General features: G+C 36.5%; 5 protein-coding genes across 6 annotated transcripts; 4 read left to right on the top strand and 1 right to left on the bottom strand.

The window, feature by feature from the left end:
• The first annotated feature begins 1,152 nt into the window (after positions 1-1,152).
• LOC104785750 (origin of replication complex subunit 2-like) lies at positions 1,153-3,317 on the top strand. Its single transcript, XM_087513194.1, has 6 exons — positions 1,153-1,374; positions 1,482-1,619; positions 1,703-1,809; positions 2,089-2,221; positions 2,351-2,642; positions 2,758-3,317. The coding sequence occupies exons 2-6, from the start codon at positions 1,482-1,484 to the stop codon at positions 3,183-3,185; spliced, it is 1,098 nt and encodes a 365-aa protein (XP_087369320.1). The 5' UTR covers positions 1,153-1,374; the 3' UTR covers positions 3,186-3,317.
• On the bottom strand, positions 3,277-5,757 carry LOC104785749 (uncharacterized). The gene has a single exon (XM_087513193.1). It carries the CDS (start codon positions 5,010-5,012, stop codon positions 3,528-3,530), a length of 1,485 nt encoding a protein of 494 aa, XP_087369319.1. The 5' UTR covers positions 5,013-5,757; the 3' UTR covers positions 3,277-3,527.
• Positions 5,758-7,576: 1,819 nt separating this feature from the next.
• LOC104785748 (RING-H2 finger protein ATL33) lies at positions 7,577-8,427 on the top strand. The gene has a single exon (XM_010511015.3). It carries the CDS (start codon positions 7,577-7,579, stop codon positions 8,291-8,293), a length of 717 nt encoding a protein of 238 aa, XP_010509317.1. The 3' UTR covers positions 8,294-8,427.
• Positions 8,428-8,528: 101 nt separating this feature from the next.
• Positions 8,529-10,792, top strand: LOC104785747 (beta-glucuronosyltransferase GlcAT14C). 2 transcript variants are annotated; one of them, XM_010511013.3, is made up of 4 exons: positions 8,529-9,241; positions 9,850-9,925; positions 10,039-10,154; positions 10,245-10,792. In XM_010511013.3, the coding sequence occupies exons 1-4, from the start codon at positions 8,725-8,727 to the stop codon at positions 10,703-10,705; spliced, it is 1,170 nt and encodes a 389-aa protein (XP_010509315.2). In that variant the 5' UTR covers positions 8,529-8,724; the 3' UTR covers positions 10,706-10,792. The 2 variants fall into 2 exon arrangements, 1 of the variants encoding a protein (XP_010509315.2); XR_015598413.1 differs by having other exon boundaries at positions 8,534-9,241; positions 9,850-9,943.
• A 1,687-nt stretch (positions 10,793-12,479) lies between these two features.
• On the top strand, positions 12,480-14,311 carry LOC104785746 (dof zinc finger protein DOF2.4). The gene is made up of 2 exons (XM_010511012.3): positions 12,480-12,753; positions 13,072-14,311. Exons 1-2 carry the CDS (start codon positions 12,703-12,705, stop codon positions 13,987-13,989), a joined length of 969 nt encoding a protein of 322 aa, XP_010509314.1. The 5' UTR covers positions 12,480-12,702; the 3' UTR covers positions 13,990-14,311.
• Positions 14,312-15,928: the final 1,617 nt, after the last annotated feature.

Raw genomic sequence — 15,928 nt, 5'->3', positions numbered from 1 at the left:
AACACGGTCAATTGGAATTGCGAATGAGATTCCAGCTTCAGCAAAATACCGTTTACCTATAGTTCTTCCATACGAACGGAAATTTACTCCAATAATCTGACCAGCAAAATTCATTAGTGGTCCTCCCGAGGACCTCTGAAACACAAAAATGAAAGTGTAAACAAATTGACAATTTAATTTTAATTGAAAAAATAAAAATCTAAAAAACATTGATTTGCAGGTTCCGAAGTTGCCATAAAGTCAGTTTGGAAGTAAAGATCTCTGCCTCTGCTAGGAAGTCCAATTTCTTTACTACAACTGTATTTTTAGAAAAAAGCCTATTAAGCGTGTAAGCACAACCACTACACTACTTAGATTTTCTAACAAGTTAACAAGTTAATGCATCTTGAATTAGATAAGTGTGTACCAAGTAAACTAAAAACCAAAACGGAAACGAACTAATATCATATATGTACACCAAATAGCAAAATATGTTAAATAATCAAAAATATCCTAAAATTTTTAGACATATATGTTAAAATTTAGTTTAGCATTTTTTTAGACGTACGTTAGGTGGATTATATATAAGAAAGAGTTTGATTTTGGAACTAAAACGAATGAATGAATGAAAATGTGTGTGTTTCTTATTTTGTTACAAAATAAGTGTCATTTTGTATTTCTAATGTAGATGTTTGGTAAATTTTCCAATTTTATCCCTATTAATTTAATATATTGACCAATAGAAATAATAAATAATATATTAATAAAGGATAAAATAAAAAACTTAATGATTTTTTAATTCTAAAATAACACTTAATATGAAACAGAGGGAGTATGTATAATTCAATATTTTCTTAAGTTATGTGAAATATGTTAGAATGACACTCTTTGTGAAACAGAGAGAGTATGATATAAGATCCTTAAAAATTTAGACAGACCACAGAAACTGGGACAGAGCTAAGAAAAAGAAACAGATGGATTCAAAGTTTCCAAAACCATTCAAAACATTCCAAATAAAAAAAAACTAACCAAACCAGCTGTTAACCGACGGTTTATAATGTCGATCCGTGTGATTATGTCAGCATAGCATGTGGACCGTTGGATCTTTTGCCATCCGTGTCATATCTGATAATGGAACCTGAACCGTTAGATTTTAAATGCCTGTGAAACGACGACGTCGACTTCTAACCGGGAAACACGAGGAAGAAAAGCGCGGGAAAATCGAGACTGCATCTCATCGTCTTCGTAGGTCAATCTTTTTTTCGGTTGTCGTCTCCGGCTGCTAACTAACTAAATCTAATCGTCGAAGTTCTTACCGGCGATCTGATCGGACACAATCGAATCCACGATTCGCTGCCGTGATTTTGTTCGTGTAGGTGCCCTGATTCTATAAAGGTGATTTCTCTTTCGATTTGGTGAAATTGAGTTATTGATTAGCAGCCCATTGTTATGTTGTTAGTTTTCTAACTCGGTTTGCTTGATTGTTTTTGTTCCAAACGAAGATGGAGGACATTGACAACATAGAAGAAGAAGAAGATGAGTGTGGTTTCTCAAGAAACTACTTTCTGGCGAAAGAATTGGGTGGGGCGAGTAAGCGATCAGCTCACAAGCTCTCTGATATTCATATTGTTGATGAGCAGGTGATTCTTTTTTGGATATTCTCTTCCCAATTTATGCTTTTTCTTGTGATAAACTGATGGAGAAACGTTATGTGTGTTTTCAGGAGCTTAGAGAAACATCATCTCATATTGAAATGAAGCACGCTAAAGAAGTGTCTGAGCTTATGAGTGATTACAAGACTATGTACCCAAAGTGGGTCTTTGAGCTCAGGTCAGTAAAAACGTTCTTTGCTTTTGAGTTTTGACTTAGCATATGTTACACTCCTCTTCCTTGGATACCAAGAACCTCAGAAGTTAGAATCTGATATATCACTTATTGTAGAAACTGTTCAGAGGAATATAACATAGACATTGAGCCAGGACCTTCTCCTGTATTTCTCCTCTAGAATTTAGAGTCATCTTAGTTGTGTCCTGAATCTGAAATATGTTCCATCCATCTGAATCATCATACTTTTAGTGTGTCTTCATTTCATTTTGCTGCTACTTACAGGTGTGGCTTTGGCCTTCTAATGTATGGCTTTGGTTCTAAGAAAGCTTTCATTGAAGATTTTGCTTCTGCTTCTTTGACTGAGTATTCCGTTGTGGTCATCAATGGCTACCTCCCTTCCGTAAATCTAAAACAGGTACTTTTTTGTCTGTTTGGACTCAGGGGTTCTTTCTCTTTCTCTTGAACAGCGCTATGTTCTTCACAGGTTGGAAAGAAATTAGCTTTAGGTAATAGCAAAATTGTCTTTTCTATGTTGCAAATTCAGGTTCTTTTAGTATTAGCTGAACTTCTGTCCGAGCTGTTGAAGTCTAGAAGAAAGAGTTCGGGGAGCGTCTCTAAAGTTCAAGAAACATCTCCTTTACGCTCCATAGATGATATTCTTTCCTTTCTACATGCCCCACAGTCTGAAGATAAAGACTGCTTCATATGCGTTGTTGTCCATAACATTGACGGCCCTGCGTTAAGGGATCCTGAATCACAACAAACTCTTGCCCGGCTTGCTTCCTGTTCGCACATACGTATTGTTGCCTCTATTGACCATGTCAACGCTCCATTATGTAAGCATTACTCTTCATCTATGTCTTTTACTAATTGCTCTATCTGTCCAATACTTTAAATATCTTCTGTACTGCTTCTTTGACCTGAGGTGATGTCTCTTGTATATATTGGCAGTGTGGGATAAGAAAATGGTGCACACTCAGTTTAACTGGCTATGGCACCATGTTCCAACATTTGCACCGTACAATGTCGAAGGCGTATTCTTCCCGTTGGTTCTTGCACAGGGAAGCACAGCCCAAACCGCCAAAACAGCAGCCATTGTCTTACAGAGTTTAACGCCAAACGCTCAGAACGTCTTCAAGATTCTTGCTGAGTACCAACTTTCTCACCCAGATGAAGACGGAATGCCCACTGATGATCTGTATTCAGCCTCTCGAGAACGCTTCTTTGTGAGCAGTCAAGTGACTTTGAACTCACATCTTACGGAATTTAAAGACCACGAACTGGTTAAGACCAAGAGGAACTCTGATGGACAAGAGTGTCTGAATGTACCTCTCTCTGCGGATGCACTTCGACAGCTCTTGCTTGATCTCAATCAGTAGCCTCAAACTGTATCTGATATAATTCGTTTTTTTTTATTGCTATCATTGTTCAAACGCTTACATATTGAATGTTACAATCAGCCCCCAAAGCTTTTAATGTGGTAAATTAGTAATATCTTAAATCATGACAAATATTCTTTCTTTGGTACTGTACAAACACAAATTGAATCAGGGTTGATTCCAACGCATCGTACACACAGCTTGCAATGAGATGAAAAATCCTACTAAAATTTAAAACAGTGAAAACGCCTATATATGAGTGGCCATTGGCCAATATCAATGAGAGATGACTCCTATAATAAGCTTTTACAAACAAAGGAAACTGGACAGATGCTTCTCTTTTTATGTTAGCATCAGATCGTTTCCACTGAGATGAGGACGGAGACACACCCGCACCTCATGCTCTTCCGGGCCAGCTCTAAGTTTCGGAACAAGTATCTCAAGAACTGATCCAGGTCCATCGTAATACGCTTCAATGTTTGCATCTTCTGGGATCCGGGTTGATAACGGGATCTCTCTGACAAATTCTCCTGGTGGGCAGTGCTCAGAGGCTGGATCAGTCAACTTGAACGTTCTATCATGTCTCTTTATAAACGGTACGCGCGATGTGCTTATGCATGAAACTTTTATGATTCCGTGTGCGAGAGTGTTCCTCCACGAGACTTTAACGCTGTTTAAATCAACAAAAGGAAGGCTGATTATGATCAAGTAGCCTTCTTCATCCTCGTAGATTGTTTTTGCAGCAGTAACAGGTCCATAAACGTTTTTCATGGCTCCACTAAACTCGTTTGACCAATTTGGTATCTCGCTCTGGTGAGCTTCGATAACAGGAGGTATCGGGTTCACGGTTAAGCAACATTCCTCCTCATGGATCCCATTTGAGAACAAGTCCTTCCTCTTCTTATGGCTTGAGGGAGACAGATCAGTTGCTTCACCATTTGAATGGTTGGATGGTTGAGTTGAGAGATTGAGCCCCGATCCATTGAGTAATTTCTTAGAGTGGCTTGCAGAAGGATTCTTCAAAGACGGTGTAGGCCTCTCGAGCTCAAAGTCAGTGTTGGGAAGGTTTCTCCACGAACCAAAGTCACTAGCTTCAGGTGGAATGGTGAAATTCAAATCACGACCCGTAAGCTCCATCCACCTTTTCCTCTCTTCCTCATCAAGACACGTGAGGTTTGGCAAAGGAACAAGCTCAATCCCGTGAACACACTGCGGATTTGACAAACCTCTGTAGTGCTTCCTCTGCATTCTATGAGACCTTACAAAACCTTTCTCAACACTAAATGGAAACAAACGATCCCCTTGCCTAGAATGCCCGTTCATGTAACTCCTCAACTGCATCTTCCCAAGCGCATTCTCAGGTCTTTCCTTAAAAACCCACATATACATGTTCTCCATATCATGCTGAACTAGAAACACATCAAGCTTCAAATCTGACTTGTCAAAACCAGAGATCCCATTGCTATCCCTAACTATCTTCGCCTTTGACTTCTCGTTCAACGCAGGCTTGAAGTAGAAACTGAAGAAAAACCAGGCACCCCACACACTATCAACCCGCTTAGCACATTTCCTCCCAACCTTAGGCACAACACTCATGTAATTCTCAGTCTCATAAGCCTGTGAACCTAACCCAACATCCAAAATATCACAAGAATCCAAGTTCCAAGGCTGAGGAGGAGGACTTCTCTCAGCTGAGAGTGGCAAATTGATATCAGGAGGACCAGAGAGAAGAGATTGCCTGTTATTATTCATCTCCAAATCAAGCTCCTCGTGAGAAGAAGCACTCGAATCCATAGACAAGAGAGTCGAAGGATGATGATTCTCCATTGAGTCAAAAACGTTAAACAAAAAGTATCTACCTTTTTTCAACTCACACCAGAGACAAATCTCATAACCTCAATAACAACAATAACAACACTTGCAATTCTCATCTTCCTCTCCCCAAGACAAACACTTTCTTAAAAAAGGAACTAAACTACTTACATATATATATACCTAGAACACTCCTTATCTCAATCGAACTCTACAACACCTAAATTCCCAATCTTTCAGCTGTAACTCCAATGAGATGGAAGCAAAACCCTAATCGTGAAATCCTATAACAGGAAGCTCCCTAGTCTTCTTAGATACTGATGAATCGCCTTAAACTTATGAAGAAGAGATGCAAAAAGGAGTTTTTTTTGGTTCCCTTGTGGAATAAAAACAGATAAACATAGAAAGAGGATGAAGCTAAGATGAGCACGATGCAGATGGTATCGTCATCATCGTCGCCAACACAACAAAATCTTGATTTTTCTTCTTCTTCCTCCTTTTTTTTTTTTTTTTTTTTTCTAGAGAGAGAGAGGAAGATACGGACGCGACGGAAGTAAACGCCTGCCCTGGATGGCACCGTGGAGACTTTCCTCCGTTACTTAACGGTGACGATGATTTAGTTTATTGATACTTTCGTTTGTTTTCTGATTACACGCCGTCATCGTTAGTTCTATTTTTTTTTTTTTTTTTTTGAAGAAATTTATTAAATATGTTTAAAATATATTTGGTGATAAGAAGAAGAGCATATAAATTATTTTTGGTTTTCAAACCAACGTTGTTGGATTTGTGGTAAATAAAAGAAGAACAACATACCACTAATACATCGTTGTCTAAATTGTCTTTATCTTTGTGGTCTTTATATGTTCTAAACTTTTTCTCCATCAAACAAAACTTCATGAATTTGATATTATGGACTTTTTTTTGCCTTGTTAGAACAGGTAATCCATGTAATTATTTAATGGGTTAGTCTCACTACAATATATTTAGGTCATACAAAAACTTGATTTACTTTTCTCCAATCAATAATAAAAAATTATGAGAAGAAATAAAAGAAAATTATCTAATGATTTATATTGACCCTTTTTTCTTAAGTAGAAATCTACATTTAAAAATTAGGATCAAATTATGGGCAAAGATCTTGACTTTCTTTAGTTTCAAAATTGATATCACAACTTCTAGAACAAAATAAAATAGAATAATTATAATAATAACTAACAACTTTCAAATGTAGGTTATTTATATCATGAACTTTCAAATGTAGACTATTTATACTATGCACTTTTAAATTTAGGTTAATTAAACCATGAATATTGTTAAAACCCATTTAAAACATCAACTTTTATGATATAAATTTTTTTAGACATCAACCCAAAATGGATTTGATATTAAGTTTGCTGCATCATATCCTCTCGAACCTCTCAACCAAGGATTCAGGTAATTTTAAGTACCGAAGTTGAGATAGAGTCAGTTTGAAAGTATAATAGATCTCTGCCACTGCCACGAAGTCCAATTTTTTTACTTGTGCGCTCAATATAATTCAACAACTATATCTCTTGGCAGACGGCACTTAAATCGAATTACAACAACTCCATTGACTATTTTCCTCGGTATACATATACATAGTTTATAAAAATAAAAATTCCAAAAATTTAAATCAAACAAGCTTTAAAACCCTTCTCTAACTTATCCCGGTTCAAATTCTTGCCGATGAAAACAATCTTGTTCGCTCTGGCCTCATCTCTTCCCCATAACCGGTCTCGTGATCTTTGAAATATGTAATTGACACTTTGAAACACGAATCTTGAAAATTATTATTGCCATAATTTTCTTTTAATAATAATAATAATAATAACTTAGTTGTACAAACATATTGCTGATATCAATTTGAATAGAACTTTCAAAACTTCTCGTAATAATTCTTTTTACTCATCTTAAGTTCATAACATTACGCATTGTATATTTTGACAAGTACAAACATGTAAAAGTAAAACCCATAAAATCCATCATCACTATACTCCACTACGCCTCAAAGCTCAAATCACTGGTCTATTATTAGCTTATAACCAAAACCAAGAGTAGAGTAGAGTAGAGATATATAAAGGTTGGAAATAAAAGAATAAATAATTTTGGTGGCACCGACAAACCACCAAATGTCCAACCACTAGTGCCATGTAACCATCATAACAAAACACCAAAGAAGATCCTTCTTCATCTTTATCACTGTATTAAAAAAATAAACGAAATTACATATACATACTAGAATTATAGAGACACGCTATCAAAATTAAATAAACCAATGAAAGAGATTTATTACTTTGTTATGTAAGCATAATTAAAATAGTTACGAAAGTGATTGTTGCATACGATACGAGATTAGCAAATTAATACAGCCGCTAAGCTGTAAGTGAATACTCAAAACTACTTTTAAATTTTGTTCTCACAAATAAAATTATTTAATTTTGACCTTTCGCCGAAGAAAAAAAAGGAAAAAAACCAAACTTAGTTAGTAATAAGAAGCACTATCCATTATTATTATTATCACTCGTTCGTCCCCCACCACATTTCATATTCACATAATCATGTTCAATAATTCAACAACAACCTTCGGCTCCGACTCCGGCTACGACGCCGTCGTCCCAACTCCCACCGTTACTGTTCCCGACACCGTCTTTCCCGGCACGACCATCACTACAAACTCAACCTTCATCATCTTCGGCCCTCCACCACCGTTCCCAGCTCCTCCACGAAGCATCGACCTCTCTCCTCTCAAACTAATCTTCGCCGTCATCGCAATCGTCGCCGTTCCCGCCTTAGTTTACGCTCTCTTCTTCACCGTCCCCTGCTCTTCTTCCTCCCGACGCAACTCCTCTTCCTCACGCCGCAGCAGCAGCACATCCTCTTCCTCCGACGACGTCACCGTCGACATCACCTCACCGACCACCACGACCGTAGTATCTCCTCCTGAATCCGGCGAGAAAGTCCAAAAGGAGGAGAAACATCCGAAGGAGATCGGAAACGAGTGCACGGTGTGTCTATACGTAATCACCGACGGTGAAAAAATACGGAGGCTTACGTGTGACCACGCTTTCCACGTGGATTGTATTGAAGAGTGGCTTCAAGATCATCCTAACTGTCCCATTTGCCGAGCTGAAGTCCCTGTTAAACAACACACCACCGAAACCGCCAACGTTACTACTGTTAACGCGAATCGCAGCGGTGGAAACCGTCGCGTTTCAGCCACTAATAGAAATGACGATTGGCGTCAAGGTCTACCTGATGCTTCTAGTTTAGTTTGATTTTTTTTTTTTTAATATAATAATTAAATATAATTTATTTCTCGATTTTGCTATTTTCCACAATTTTTTTTTAATATAGATATTTTGTAAAACAAATTACGTCAATTTCGAAAAAAAAAAATATGTCCGTTAAATTTTTTTTTTAATTTGGTTGCTTCGTAACTCCGTAAGCAACTGTGAGTGTGTGATGTGAGATCTGACGTTGACTCACAGCAAGCTCCTAGATTAATCGGACGGTCATTATTTCATCCACGTCTTCTCTTAATTAAACGACAGCGTTTTTGGTATTTCACCAACCGATTTTTAAAAAACGAAACTTTCGTCTTCTTCTTCCCGGTCTCTCTCTCTCTCTCTCCACCGTCGGCTCAGATCTAGAGACGGACATGCTCCGGAGAGAAATCGTAAAGCTCTCATTTTTGTATGATTAAAACATGAAAAGATCTCACATTTCATCTCCTCGTTCTTATTCACGACCGGTGGTTTCAGTAGTATTCGGCGTTTTACTCTTATTTCTTCTGGGTTTAACACTAACCTCTCGAAAACCATCAGATTCATCCTCCGGTTTAACTCCAAATCGAAGCTTAACCGGAGAATCGAATCTTCCGAAGTTAGCGTATCTGGTAACGGGGACGAAAGGAGATGGGAATCGTGTGAAGAGGTTGCTGAGAGCGATACACCATCCGAGAAATTACTATCTTCTTCATTTGGACCTGGAAGCTTCCGATGAAGAGAGGATGGAGCTTGCTAAGTATGTGAGATCGGAGAAGAAGAAGAAGAAGAAGTTTGGGAATGTTATGGTTGTTGGTTTGGCTGATTTGGTTACGGTGAAAGGTCCGACGATGTTAGCTAGTACGCTTCATGGTGTTGCGATTTTGTTGAAGAAAGCTAAGGATTGGGATTGGTTTATTAATCTTAGTTCTTCTGATTACCCTCTCATGCCTCAAGATGGTAACTTTTTTTTGTTCAATCTTTAAACCAAATTTCATAAATCTTTTTTGCTTCATGTTTTGGTGGTGATAAGTTCATTGGAGATTCAAATTGAAATGTTCTTGTTTATGTAATCCAATATCAAAATAGGTGTATAGGAGGAAGTCCTGAAGTAGGAAAATTATGTGGAACAAAAGTCTTATGTATTTGATTGGCTCATGTGTATTTGGTTCTAATGGTTCATCAATCTTATGTATGGTTTGGTTGGTTGCTTTGTAGACAATGTTGTATTTTATAGTAAGCAACCTCATTTCTCATGCTTCTGATTACCCTCTCATCCCTTCTGTTTAAGGTTTCCTTCAGAGGAGTTTGATCAGAGCTAGGATTTAGAGTAAATAAAAGTAGAAGTTGAACTTACTGTCTTCTTGCATTATTGACTTGTACAAGAACTAGGAAGACTTATGATTATATATGTTTGGTTTGCTTCTGTGTATTGACTCTAACTAGACTCTGAACACTGGACTTGAATGTAAAACACAAGAAGGTGTGTCTAATTGTGGTTTTGGCTTGGACTTGTCGATTCTTGTTTTATAGTTCAGTGATCTTATTGTACTTTTCGCTTGTTTCAGATATATTGCACATCTTCTCATACTTGCCTCGCTACCTGAACTTCATTGAGCACACAAGCAACATCGGTTGGAAAGAGTGAGGGGCTAATATTATGTATACCTACCTTGAATGTTCTTTATTTTTTTCTTCAGAAACAGATCATTTATGTTGCTTCTTGTGTAACGGCTCTAACTGTAATTTTTTTGCAGGAACCAAAGAGCAAGGCCTATCATTATTGACCCTGGCTTTTACCATTTGAAGAAGTCTGGTGTCTTTTGGGCTAAAGAACGGAGATCTTTGCCTGCTTCATTCAAACTTTTCATGGGTAAAAAAAAACACTTAATCTCATTTCATCGTCACTCTTATCCTAATGATTGCCTTTTCTTCATTTTGTGGATGAATCTTGTTCTAATAGGTTCAACCAGCGTAGCTTTAACAAGACCATTCCTCGAGTTCTGCATTTGGGGATGGGACAATCTCCCAAGAACGTTATTGATGTACTATACCAACTTCCTCTTGTCATCCGAAGGCTATTTTCAGACAGTTGTGTGCAACAACAAAGATTATCAGAACACAACTGTTAACCACGACCTGCATTACACAAACTGGGATCCGCAACTCCAACAGCGCGCCTTGAATCTAACGGTTGAGAATTTCTTGGATATGGTCCAAAGCGGGGCTCCATTCGCAAGGCAGTTTCGAGAGGATGATCTCGTACTCGATAAGATCGATACCGAGCTGTTGGGTCAAACAGAAAATGGATTGGGGTTGAAGACTCCTGAGGTTGTTAAGCCAACGGTGAGTTGGAAGAGGCTTGAGAAGCTCATGGTTAGGCTTCTTGACCATGAGAATTTCAGGGCTAAGCAATGTAAATAGTTCTTTTTTTGTTGTCTCAACTCTTGATTATTGATTTTGTATCATTCCGATCATTAATTTTTCGTGAAAGGTTTATTTCTGCATCTTTATTCTGGAATCTGGATCGTCTAAAGAAAAGAATTATACGTTAACACTGATTTGTTCCAAAATGTCATCCTAGAATTGTTATCTTAATGGAATTTATTTAATCCTACAAATGACGGATCAAAAAATTGGAATTCATACTTATTATTTACCTACACTGAAACTTTTAGACCACACACTCAACAATACTGTACTAGTTTGCCTACATATTACCAAAATATAGTTTTGTTTGTAACATAACTTCTATGATTGGTAAAGCGAAAAGAAGAAACAACTTGACTAGAAATATATTATTTGTAACTTGGAGAATGATTGCACATACGAGTACAATATATAAATAATAACAATTTGCGGATTGCTTACACTGCAATTGGATAAGTATTGTGGAACTGCATAACGATTCTATTGTGATCCTAAATTACAAAATCAAAGCCATTACTTACCAAACTATATATTCCACACAAAATCTACACCTATTCCAATGAACGAATATTAAATATTAGTTTTGTTTGCCATTTTGTAGTTACTACTAGCCTACTAGTTGATCCATATGTATCAATAACTGATAAAATCTATCGTAAAGCTAAACTAAAAACCGTATAAAAACACATATTTAAATCTGTAAATTAGTTTAGTTAGCCGTTTTTAGTTTACTAGTATGTGATCCATATATCAATCACACTATAGATGACAGATCAAATCTATCGAAATGTGTGGAGAATGTTTTCGTTGTAAGTAAAACTTACAAAAGAAACCTCGGAAAATGGTCCCAAGGCTCAGTGTTTTAGAGTCACGCGGTTCGAGGGAGCGTGACGATCAATAACATCTACGAGAAGATATTGCCATGCAGAGGAAAAAAGCAGAGAGAGCGAGAGAGAGAGAGGGGGAACATGATGGACCGGTCGCGATGCTTCGGCTGTCGTCCAACGACCAAAGCACCCATTTTAACCCACTTTTCCTATTTTCAATCTCTTTTTCATTTCTTTTGTTTTTCAAATTATTAGTTATAAATCATTATATGATCAACGATCCTATTGAATAATCATTATGCTAACACCTCGGAATTCGGTCTACATAACACCTTTGTCTCCTAAATCCGCTCCATATATTCTACTCGGATCAATCTACACAGAAATCAACTATATATAATCACTATCAACCAGATAAATCGATTATTTTAGCTGAATCTAAAAATATAAAATAACACATTGTGGAAATTATTCTAAGGGACAAGAGTTAACTTTTACATAAGGATTTCATCCAATTCGAATTGGTCGTTATGTTTTACAACAAAAACATTTCTTTGTGAAACAATAATAAAGTTTTACAACAACATTTATTAATAGGGATGAAACGGATTTATATATTAAGTTATAGGTGTTATTGTTGATTTGATCTATAAATCTCGGTTTACATGTGTGAATATATGAAAGCGAGGACCATCACAAGGCACAAAATTAAAGCTTATGTATTAAGAAAATATACTTATATATATATGAATGAAACTAGTGATAGGAAATTTTAAACCCTAACTAAAGCAAGAAAACAAAAAGAATCATGTCAGTCCCACCCCATATGGAACACAAACCCTAATAATTACATATATGACAATTATCTTCTTACATCTCCATACAAAATTATTGTATACACACATACTTATATATTGACATAGATATATATATAAAGGTTCATCCACTTTAAATTTTAGCCATCTTCATTCTCACACTCAACATTCCTTTCTCTCTCTTTCTCCCTTCATTCTCATTCTCTCTCGGCTTTGTTTTCTCTTTGATCTGATTCCTCTATTCTATTTCTAATTCATCACCCACCACGGAAAAGAGAAGAGAAACCAAAAAAGAAAAAAAAAACTTTACTTTAAGAATTTTGAAGAATAAAATCAAAAGAGAATAACAATGGTTTTCTCCTCCATCCAAGCTTATCTTGATTCATCCAACTGGCAACAAGTAAGTGCTTTCCTGTTCCATATATACACTTCTCATATATGACACATTAAAAAAAAAAAACTTATTGCTTAGCAATTACATGTTCTAAATCTGGAATCAAAACAAAAATAGAAATCTTAATTCAAAGCTACAGAAAAAAATTCTTCTTGCTTTGCAATTGGCATGATTTAAGTTTGGAATCAAACTCAAAGAGAGTACTAATATTTATTCAAAGCAAGAAAAAGAAAAGACAGAAAAGTTCTTATTGCTTAGCATGTTCTTGAATATTCTTGTTCAATTTCAATAATTTTGCTCATCCTTTTTATTTTGTAACTTTAGGCTCCTCCGAGCAATTACAATCAGGACGGTGCAGGAGCCTCAGCAACCGGAGGTCATGTTCTTCGTCCTCAGCTGCAGCAGCAACAACAGCAGCCGCAGTCTAATGGGAGCGGAGGCTGCGGTTCAGTCCGAGCAGGATCGATGGTGGATAGAGCAAGACAAGCAAACGTAGCCTTACCCGAAGCGGCACTGAAATGTCCAAGATGCGAATCCACCAACACCAAGTTCTGCTACTTCAACAACTACAGCCTCACTCAGCCACGCCACTTCTGCAAGACCTGTCGGAGATACTGGACACGTGGCGGTGCTCTCCGCAACGTCCCTGTCGGCGGTGGCTGCCGAAGAAACAGGCGTTCTAAAAGCACTAGCAACAATAACAACAACAGCACCGCTACTAGCAACAACAACAGCTTCTCCTCCGGGAATGCATCCACCATCAGCTCGATTCTCTCTTCTCACTATGGAGGAAACCAAGAGAGTATCTTAAGCCAGATTTTGTCTCCGGGGAGGCTAATGAATCCTACTTATAATCATCTTGGAGATCTCGCAAATAATACAAAGACAGACAACAACATGAGCTTGTTGAACTATGGAGGATTGAGTCAAGACTTGAGGTCAATCCATATGGGAACATCTGGTGGCTCGCTTATGAGCTGTGTTGATGAGTGGAGATCGACGTCTCATCATCAGCAGCCGAGTTTGGGAGGTGGAAACTTGGACGATTCCTCTAATCCTAATCCATCTTCAAATGGGTTTTACCCTTTTGAGTCACCGAGGATAACTTCAGCGTCGATCTCTTCTGCTTTGGCATCGCAATTTTCTTCGGTTAAAGTTGAAGATAATCCTTACAAATGGGTTAATGTCAATGGTAATTGCTCTTCCTGGACTGATCTTTCCGCTTTCGGCTCTTCTCGTTGAGTTCAACCACACAAAAAAAAAAAAAAAAAAACAAGAGGAAACTTGAGGGTATACTTTGGTGCAAAAAAAGAAAACCTAGTTACTAGTTATTAGGTTAGTTTTGTCTTATTTTAATTTGCGTTTTTGTTTAGTTAATGTTGTTTACAACTTTCCGGCGTTCTCTATCTAATGTTGTTAAGCTATTGGATGTTTTTGAGACTGTTCCTTTGTTATTTGTCAGTACTGTTCCTTTGTTATCTTTCGAGTTTCACTACTATGATGAATGTATTAGAGAGATTTATCTCTCGATCTTAGTTATTGAAATTCCGACGAGTTCATTTAATTTTTCACTAGTTTTGTCTTATACCGTTAATATTATTTTGTCTGAGGAGTACTTATGTTAATAATTAGTTAATTACTAGTACTTAATTTTGTAGTGTCTAGTAAAATTTATGTTGTTTTAAATTTATAATCTAGTTTGAAACTGCCTAACTGGCTCGTTTGAGTTAGTTCATAGTTGTTGACAAAAAAAAAATCTAGTTTGAAACTGACTGACTTCTTGTTTTCAACTTAGCTTTTATATCAGTATAGAGCGCTTAACCTCGCCATAAACATCACAAAATGGTAATTAACTATATTTGATTCTAAAAGTTCTCACCATTACTCTTTGTACATATGCAGCTCCTCTTATCATCTTATGCATGTTATGTGCTTTAATAAATCAATAAATAGTCTCATAGACATTTTTTTCTTCAAATCTCTACCTTGGGCGGCAGTCACAATTCCCAAAAGCGAAGAATCTAAATTTGATGAATGATGATCTGATATATATGGCTGGATCGTAGAGAATTAGAGATCATGTATGTACTTTTTCAATTGTTTATTTTTCAACTGTAGAAAAATAACTCTTTTAAGGATTACTTTCAATTACTTAATACTTTTTTTTATCAGTTTCAACATGTTTTTTTTCCGGGTCTAATGCAAAGATACACTTTACCCAAAAATGCATTGTTTACAAGGATTTTCTTTAAAAAAATCTCGAGATTAAAGCTTTGAATATAATGGAGGAACAAAAGAGATGTGAATAGAGACGAAAAAGAGCAACTGATCGTTGGGGTTGGGTTGAATTGACGAAACCAAATTAAAAGCAAGGAATCTTAGGTTTAGTCATTCCAGCATTTTTTTTTAAAAATTTTCTATGTCAAAAGCAGTTTCTTGCGCATAAGTAGATTGATTTCAAGGACAAATTAAACAATATTATGATCGAGATGTATTTGTGTGAAATCACTTAAACATATTTTATTTGTGTGTTTTTTTCATATACTGTAATATTTTTGTATTTATAAAGACACACTTTAGAGGATTTGAAGATGTTCTGAATTCAATTACGTGTTGAAAGATGTGTTTAGCGAATAACTTTTTTTTGTCAATCACATTTTAAATACGTAGGCGATAATGTTAATCGTAAGATGACGGCTGGATTTTTCTTACATGTGACTACGAAACATTAAGAAGGACAGAAACAGAGAATCAATGTCGGGACGAGAATTTTAATCTTAAGATTGTCAGTTTGACGCGCCTTGGTACGCGTGTTTTGTACACAACTCACTAGGCGACAAATTTGCTTTTTTGTCAGTTTGTGTGAGCCACGTCATCCATTTTCACTCTCAAGTCTCTCTACTGATTTGGTCATTATTATTAGAGTTTCTTCCCTTATTCCAATGTTCCACTTACTGGTTACATTTTTGTTTCTGGTTGTAATTGCATGCGCAAAAGAGTTTGGAATTTTATGGATTTTTGATGGATTACTACAAAATTTGAAATTGAGAAGAAGAAAAAAGTGAATACTAGTACTATATAACTACTGATGTTATAGTCCTTTGAGGAACGTCCTTCATCATCCTTCTCGAAAAGGATAATTCAAAAACGAAAAGACAGAAAGATGTATTATATACACCTA

This window comes from Camelina sativa, chromosome 5 (genome assembly GCF_030686135.1).
Source record: "Camelina sativa cultivar CO46 ecotype springtype chromosome 5, ASM3068613v1".
NCBI classification, from domain to species: domain Eukaryota; kingdom Viridiplantae; phylum Streptophyta; class Magnoliopsida; order Brassicales; family Brassicaceae; genus Camelina; species Camelina sativa.
The sequence above is the reverse complement of the archived record's forward strand: the minus strand, read 5'-3'. Positions and strand labels throughout refer to the sequence as shown.